Genomic DNA, 8,683 nt, shown 5'->3' with positions numbered 1-8,683 from the left:
TAAAACTACGCAGTCAAAGCTTTGTCAGTACTAATTTGTGTAAAAAAATTGACGAAAATTTTACCAAATAAAATATAGTTACCTGCTTATAATTCGACTTCAACGGAACACTTGTTGAAATCACGTTTTCTTATGCAACGTATTGGTAGTAGCGTAGTTAGGTGAATAGCCAAGCAATGAAAGATGGCGGTGAATACTAGGTCTAAAAATTCTCAAGCAATGAACATTTCTTCACTATTTAGTCGAATACATGGTGCTTTTTCAGAAGCTATGGCTCCACCAAGGTTTGTGATCGACAGACGGACTATAGAAAAAACTTGGAAGATGATGGACAAGGTGGTCAAATTGTGCCAGCACTCGCGAATGAACTTGAAAAATAGCCCGCCGTTCATTTTGGACATCCTGCCGGATACATACCAGCATCTGAGAGTGATTTATAGTAAACACGAGGACAGAATGCACGTTCTCAATGAGAACGAGTACTTTCGAGTGTTCATCGAAAATCTGAACAGAAAGTGTAAACAAGCGATCAAACTGTTCAAGGAGGGAAAAGAGAAGATGTTTGACGAAGCGTCACATTTCAGAAGGAACTTGACAAAGTTGAGCCTAGTATTCAGTCACATGCTGTCAGAACTCAAAGCCATATATCCCAGTGGCACATTTTGTGGTGATACCTTCAGGATAACGAAAAGTGACGCCTCGGAGTTTTGGAAGGACTCCTTTGGAGATCGGTAAGTTTCAAGAAGCTGAGTTGACCAAAACGTTTTCCTTCTGTGTATTCCAGGAGAGATCAAGCTGAACATGATCTCTCTGGGAGTGTTTTCAGTGTGCGCTATAAAAGTACTGTCGCGAGAAAAGTAAACATTAAAGTAGCAGTAGCTGTTCCGCAACACATCGGCCTATCACGCGGAAGCCTTTCATACTTTTTCATTTTGCTCCATCCGCTTCTGGAATCCGATTAGGAGACGCTTTCGCGCTGAACGACATAATCTTTCACTGAGCGACTTATTTCTCGGTACACGTCGAACCATGACGTACATACATACCATTTTTGGCAATTAGAAATATGTTCCACTGAGCCGTGGCAAAAGCGGAAATGACTAACTCGCAATCCGTTAGTGGGATTACTTTAATATTGATTGCCGCTTTGACACATTGAATCTAAGGGTCATCATTTGATGTTTTCTTCTTCTTTTTTACACATGCTATGACATAAGGGTTTAATTAAACCTGTGGGGTTAAAAGTCGAATGGCAGTTGTAAAACAAAACTGCTAGTTAATATTTGGTCATTTGGTACAAATATTGTAGCCAATATTCCTTGTGTGACACAAATGGGAATTGTGTGACAAACATCTTCATGTATACATCACTACTAATTTACCACTTCAGAGAGCACAAGAAGCAAGCAAAATTTATAAATGTAATTTGCCCCCTTTTGGAGAAAAACCTCACAGCAATTTTTGCACTTACAGCACTGTTTAGGTACTCTGTGATGGTCAAGTCCAACAGAAACACAACTTTTCTGCATGTTAGCAACCTGGAATTATTCATTTTGTGTTATGAAGTAACAAGTATGAGTCTGATTTTTGAGCCACCATTTTTTATTTACCCACTCAGAAAACTACGTGCTCACCACTGTCCTAATGTATTTGTTGAACTCTAGTAAGAGGTGCAAGCAATTACCTACTAACTTGGAACAGCTTCCAAAGCCAACAACAGAATCGTCGTCTGTTTCACTGTTGTCGTCAGCAAAAAACATTTCCAGCTAGGCATGAACAGCTGTAAAGTTTGTACTATAAAAAGCCCCCGTTGCATTGTATTTTTCGTGTGCCCACACTCGTGCTTTTCATATTGTGAAGTTTACCCATCATCTAGACTGCATTTATACTGTTTTACCTGTAAAGCTTATTTCGGCCACCCAATGTTCTTCATAAGTGTGTTTTGATGGCTGCACATTCATGGTGCTGGATAAGATTGAATCATACGTGTATAATGGAAAGGGAGCAGTCAGACTCTCCGTTCTGTGTAACAAGAGTTTTTGAAGAAAGCTACAAATGATATGCCAAAAATCTGCGCAGTAATTTGCAGGTACACATTGTACTTTCACTGTAGGTACATTACCTGAACCTGGAAAAGCTTGATTTTGCTGTGGATATGTCGGGGGCTTCCTGTGCATTGTAACTTGAGTAACTGGAACAGGGTTTGCGCAGGGCCTTGAAAGGTCCTCGGCCTCAAAGGTTTGGAGCTGCCCATGCAAATCCTTCAATATTGAGAGTGTGCTAACTGTCATTTAACGAACAGTGCCACAGCATTAACTGTCCCCTCTGTCTGCTTCCTAAACAAGGCATTCGGCACAGTTCCCCTTGAAGTCAGTCCAGGACGCATACTAACCCACCTGTTCCCCACTCCTTCCTGCCGTCCACGTCTGTATGCGGCTCAAAGCCACAGATGCTTCGCGCCGCTAACATGGAATTTAAAAAAGAGGCATTCCGCATAAATGTGTTCACCTACCAGACCAAATGTGGACTGGCGTTGCTCCTCTGCCTGGAAAACGCACGTCTACTTCCCTCAGGTAGCATTTCTGCTCAATGTTGTCCGACTAATACTACTACAAACGTCAACTGCGTGTGTGCACACCAGCGTCTGCGTCTTCGCCGTGCCATTTAATGCTACCTTATTGACAGCTAGTGATATTGCTCTGAAGCAAGTGTATTAAGTGAGCATTACAGTAAGTTAGAAGCAGCCTTAAAAAGCCAAGAGGAAATAACTGTTTCACATACTGGAAGAGATCCAACAGATAAAATAGTGCCAACAGTAGAAATTCTGCACCAAAGTACTTGTTATGCTGCTCTGTGCTGTGCACGCATGCATCATGCTATGCATTCTGTGCTAATTATTTGTACAATAATGTTCTCTGTAGCAGTACAGCACACAGAACAGTTCTAGGCACAGAGGTATTACCCTAAAAGGGCCCACAGAAGTCCTTGAAAACCTTTGAAAAATTTTCCAAATTATCTGTATTCCACCTTTCATCATTTTATCTGTATGGACCCTGTAGAAAGACATAACTTGACTGTGTCGTAAAGTTGACTAATGCACTTTTACATTTCATTTCTACAAAAATGTTACACATTTTTTTATCACCCACAGCCAATAAATAGTATAAGTAGTAATCCTTGGAAATTTCGCTTACTCCCGTGGAGTAAGTGACACCCCAGTGAACTCTGTGGTGCAGGACCAACTTGCCACAAAATTCAATATGCAAAATATTCCCCAAACGCGCCTGTATTCAATTTTGCGAAATTAACGAAGTGTACAGTATTGTGTTTTTGTCTGTTATCTTTTTTTTATAGCAGGTAGATGTGTTGTTTAGAGAACGGTATAGTAGTGCAGAAAATGTCAACAGTGGCTTATCCCAATGTTGCTCCTTTCTGTAATAAACGTATATCCCCCCCCTTGTTGCACAAAGAGTTCCAGTAGCGTTTACATTTGGAAGCGTCACAGTGAAGTCCCCTTTGCATACCCTGTTTCTAAGGCATTGGAGGAAGTGACGCTTTTCTGCTGCTAATTTTAATGTTAGGTACTCGGGAAGAGTAAAGCTAAATATGGATTACTCAGTGCACACTGCAGCTTCTGTAGCTCATGAGATGCCATACCTCCCCACTTTCACTTACCTATGTCCAGTGCTTGTAATGTGTCAGTCTACAGTACTGCGATGCTATGGACGATGGAGTGTCATTGCTTGCATTTGCTAACCTGAAGCGTCAGTTTTTATTGCTAATCTGTAAGACTGATAATGACTTGGGTGGCATTTGCCCAGACAGGTAAAGGAGCTGACAGCTTACTGTGAGACTGCTTTCCAACATTTGTCAACACCTAGCATAAACACTGGTGGCACACATTTCCTTGTTCCTCCTCGCATACCAGAAGCCTTGCGTGAACTGCCCTTAGTTATCTTCTGCTAAAAGTACAATTGTTTACACTGCTTCAAGTGGTTGAGCCATGCACAAGCCCACGATTGTGCAGACAGAAAGGATATTTACACCTGGCCTGTAGCCAGCATGCTAAAAAAAAGCTACATGAATGAAGAAGTCGTTCAGCAGTGCAAAGAGGGTCCCACCGTGTTGCTGTTTTTAACGCTTCCGTTCAGAAGGCTGTGACGTCGTTCCTTGGGATACCCAAGAATAAAAATATTAGGCAAGCGAGGGAAAGGGGGCTTGCATCTGTTGCCTAGCCATGTTGCTGGCCTTCCCTTTTCTTTTCTCGGGTTGTGTTTGTGTCAGGTGCCTCTGCCTATCATTTGGACACAAATTGTTGTTGTAATTTTAATTGTTAAGGGGTGTTCACGTTGCACATCAATATGTCTTGTGACACTTATGCAACTGTCAGTGGTAGCACCCTAATGCAATAATTGCTGTATGTAGATATGGAAGAGCTATCATTGAGCGGCGCTAGCTCAAACAACAACCATATGCAATTTGTCACGAGAAATTTCCTAATTTATGTCCTTGTGGTATGTACACTTCGAAAAAGTGTTTATCTTATCCAGGTTAAACAGATTTTTTTCTCAAATTGCTTTTGAACTTGACAACTGCATCCTGCTAGAAATGTGGTTCCCACTGGTCCTTGAATACCCAGGAATTTGGAAATGCCATTTTCAAGGTGTGGAAAACCCTGGAATTTTCCCACAGTCCTTGAAAATCTTGATTTTGCATCTTTTTCTTATTCTCGGAGCTGCTAGTGCAAATTCCACTTTTCTGGAGTCAGAACTACAGTTTTGAAACCAAAGGTGTCAACACTCGTTGCAATAGGAACCAGTGGCGGAAACCAGAAGTGCATGAAATGAGCGGCGCCCTGCGTTGTATTCATCCACCTTCCTTTCTATCCTATGATCTTTAACGTTTCAGGAGTCGTCACTCACGTCTGTGAACTGATCACTATAGACCCTTTTTCACATACGCGTCATAACCTAGCGGCTCTCCAGTGAACCACGCTCGGCGCGCGCCAAAACAAATCCACCAGGGTAGCAAAAATGACCAAAACCGGCCAGGAGTGAGACTGACAAGCTCGCGCCTTTCGTGCGGACTCACCACTGGTCCCCACTTCTGTCGTCCCCATACCGTGCCATCTAGCGAAGACTGAGATAACCCTCTCGCGCGCCTCAAGGTCGTGCACATAGGCCTTTATGAAAAAGGTCCATTGTGCAGTCCACATGTATTCTCTCGTGTGATACCTGCAAGACATAAATATTTTTGTGAAAATTGTGTCTTACATCCCGGTCAAAACGACGGCTGAGCCTTAAAAGGTCCTTGAAAGACCCTTGAAGTTTTGTCCCAAAGTTCAGTGGGAACCATGTTAAAAGGCATAGAAGGATCATAGCTAGCGGAGCCATGCCAAACGTACATACACCCAAGAAGTTCAAAGCAAATTTAATTGTCATTGTGCCAGACTGTGTGTTCTGAAACTGGGCCCCAGTGTTGGGGTTCGAAATCTCGGATTTGATTTAAATCTGGATTTAAACCCGCGGCTGAGACTGGCAGATTTGATTTGGATTTGATTGGCGGCTTTACTATGAAGAGGATTTGGATTTACATAATTCGCTCTGAAATTCAGCCTATATGCATGAGCACTCTGCAGGCTTGCACGACTGTGGTACACGGTTGTTCCGGCTCTGGCTGCCTCTGCTATATACTGTGTAATGTAATGCCAGTGATGGGCAAAGCACCTCAAAATTGTACTTGAAGTCAAGTACCAAGAACCTAGCACCTGTTGTACGAAGCACCCGTTACGTGCTGTACAGTAGAAAGTGCCATGTACAAATGTACTTAAGGTAAAGTACAAAGTCCTTTGCAAAATACTTTAAAATACTCATCAAGTACATCACAAATTTATATCGTATCGCTGGATGTTTGGTGCTTGGTAGTGATAACACTCGAGGTAAATATGTTTCAACTGTTATCTTTGGAAAGCTTCTAGCTAGCATTTCTCTCAAGTGCTGGTTAGAAAACATGGATAGTTTACAGCTGGCTCATTAATATAAACAGAAATAAATTATTTTGTGACCAAGTTTTGCATTTGTATTGCCAATTGGGTACTTGAGTACTTGAAGGCAAAGTACCGAAGAAACGTACAGTACAAAGTACATGAATTGAAATGTGCTTTAAATAAAGTACAAGTACTGAGGAATGTACTTGAAGTAGTACTTGAGTACTTGGTACTTTGAGTACTTTCCATCACTGCGTAATGTGGACAGTAAATACAATACACTTCAATATTAAAATAGACCACTGAGAAAACCTCTAACTCTTCATAGGATAAAAGGTTGTTCTTCTGGTACTGCACGAACCCTGCAACGACGGTTTTGCATGCTGGTTACATCAATTTACAGCCGATACTTCATGAGTGGGAAAAAAGAAGCTCTAGGACCCATCTTAACCTTCGCACTCCTCACCAATAGACGAGTTCAGAAAATCCCAGTGCTCTTTGTGCACGCATTGCATCCTGGGCGCTTGCTGGGCGGGGGAACGAAGAATAATCCTTCACATTTCGCTTTCGCTGACCTTGACACGTCGTGGACAATGGACCGGTAGGGGAGAAATCGGAACAGTTTGGGGGCCACCCGTTTCTTTCGTATTAGTAAATTCCCACAGTTCAAAGAGACGCTAAGCACTCTGGGATTTTCTGAACTCGTCTATTTTTGCCGTTCTGTATCATCATGCGGGCGTACCGTACCAAGACCAGCAACAAGGAAGTAATGTGCACGGCGTTTCCTGCTGCGCAATATTTGTCCTGCAATCAAGTTCACATTTCTTTCTGCCGCAGTATATGCCCATGGAGCTCCACTGATGTAGTACGTCTTCCGTGTTTTGCCTTTTTTTTCTTAGTTTTACGCAACTGTTGGGAATTCGCATCAGCAATTACCCGTTCTGTGTCAAAATCGGAGGTTCGAAAACTGCGGTCGATTCTGAAACCATTCCACAGCTGTTCAGCAGCATTAGTGCCTCTTCCGGATTTGTAATGGATTTGAGAAATCCAGATTTAAAAAGGGATTTGATTTATCCCAACAAATTTAAATCCGGACTTGATTTCGATTTGATTTGGCACCTTTTGCAAACTGCGGATTTGATTTAAATTTGATTTGTTTCCTCAAATCCCTAGCACTGGCCCATACACAACACACACACAAAATATAAGTACGATCTTGTGCGGGACTTGGAAACTTGTTTCGCAGAACCAAGAACACATAAATGCAAACATAGCATTCTTATTTCACCCCAAGTTACAGAAAAAAGAGCAATCGATTTTGAGCCCGCATTCGTCAAACCTATTTAGCCTAAAGAAGTCTGACTCTGGTAATTCAGTGTAATGCACACACATTTAGCAGATGAACAGAGCAAGGTGAAACTATTCATGGGCATACAGGCAAGAGAAAAATGGCTATTCTTGCTATTTTGAAAGTAATGTGAGTTAAATAATTAATACTTTTCTCACGTGCCCATAACCCAGGCCAGCATTCCTGAGCTGCCTTCTAGTGTGTAGCAGTTTTAAGCTCTTCATGTGCTTGTAGTTTATTGACATTCACTCTGCTGTTGAAGTTACCGCAAAGGAAAGAACTATGGACAGAAATGTCAAACAGTTGAGCAAGCCAAGTCTGTGCATTGGGAAGCATTTAGTTACCTTTATGGAAGCTACTGTCAGACTTGTGGCCATCCTGTATTGCTGGAAGCATATGTGCTTTTTAATAATGTCATGTCTTTTCGGTTATCACAAAGACGAAACTGCACAACAGGAATGCATCACACTGAGCAGTCACTCTTACTGTATAGCCACCTTCCTCAGTGTGCCTCAGCAAAGTTGCCATAGTGAAACGACATGTAGGGTTGCACAAGCCCTGCTTAATTAATCAAGCAGTCTTTCATTCTCACTATTTTTTGCTGAACATTGTCTTATCACTATAGAACTCAATTTACAAGAATGTAGTGATCTTTGAGGCGTAGCCTGATCTGTTATAGAAATTTGTGGAGGAGTCTTTTACTGTTCCTCTAATAGCGTAGGGCCAGGAAACTTCACCATGAACCTAAAAAAAAAGTGAGCAGATGGTTTTCTCAGTTGTGCACCCAAGCCCATCTTGATTAGTACATTTACATAGCCCGAGTTGCAGTTATCCCTGCACACATATCCAAGTTCAAAGAGCAGTAAAATATTTGGACATCATCTACTTACGACAAATATGTTACAGAATGATTTACAGGGCCACTGAATTTATTTTGACCATAACCAATGTCACATGGGGAATGGATCGTTTCAGGGCTCAGTTTTCCTGAAAAAATCGATGTGATGAAGCTGTTCCCAGTTGAAGCTTTCTCCCATGTAGAAAATTCATACTACAGTCCAAAATATGGGCAAATGTTCTCATGGAAAAAGGTCCTGTATGATGCTTGCATTCTGATGCTTATAGACATGCACAGCACATACACGGCGGGCTCCATTAGCATTGCTTTTCCTGTAGCAGTGAAAGGAATTGTTAGAGTGAAAAACAGTGGTGTCTGTTCTCATCTGGGATGATCTCAGAACACAAAGCAATGGCAACCCACAGAGCATACCAAAATGGTGATGCTACACTTTATGGGTTGCCCTTTCTTTATGTTCTGAAGCCATCAACTGGTATCAAGCAAGTCACAG

At 41.9% G+C, this 8,683-nt stretch overlaps 1 protein-coding gene across 2 annotated transcripts in view; it reads left to right on the top strand.

Moving 5' to 3' along the window:
- The first annotated feature begins 166 nt into the window (after positions 1–166).
- The window catches only part of LOC135385775 (E3 ubiquitin-protein ligase CBL-B-like), a 41,612-nt gene continuing 33,095 nt past the window's right edge, over positions 167–8,683 (top strand). For both annotated transcript variants that reach the window (XM_064615289.1, XM_064615288.1), the window contains exon 1: positions 167–731. In XM_064615289.1, coding sequence (XP_064471359.1) covers positions 184–731 — 548 coding nt within the window. In that variant the 5' untranslated portion in view covers positions 167–183. The remainder of the gene's footprint in view (positions 732–8,683) is intronic.

This window comes from Ornithodoros turicata, chromosome 2 (assembly GCF_037126465.1).
Source record: "Ornithodoros turicata isolate Travis chromosome 2, ASM3712646v1, whole genome shotgun sequence".
Classification (NCBI taxonomy): Eukaryota; Metazoa; Arthropoda; class Arachnida; order Ixodida; family Argasidae; genus Ornithodoros; species Ornithodoros turicata.
This window is presented reverse-complemented; position numbering and strand designations above follow the sequence as displayed.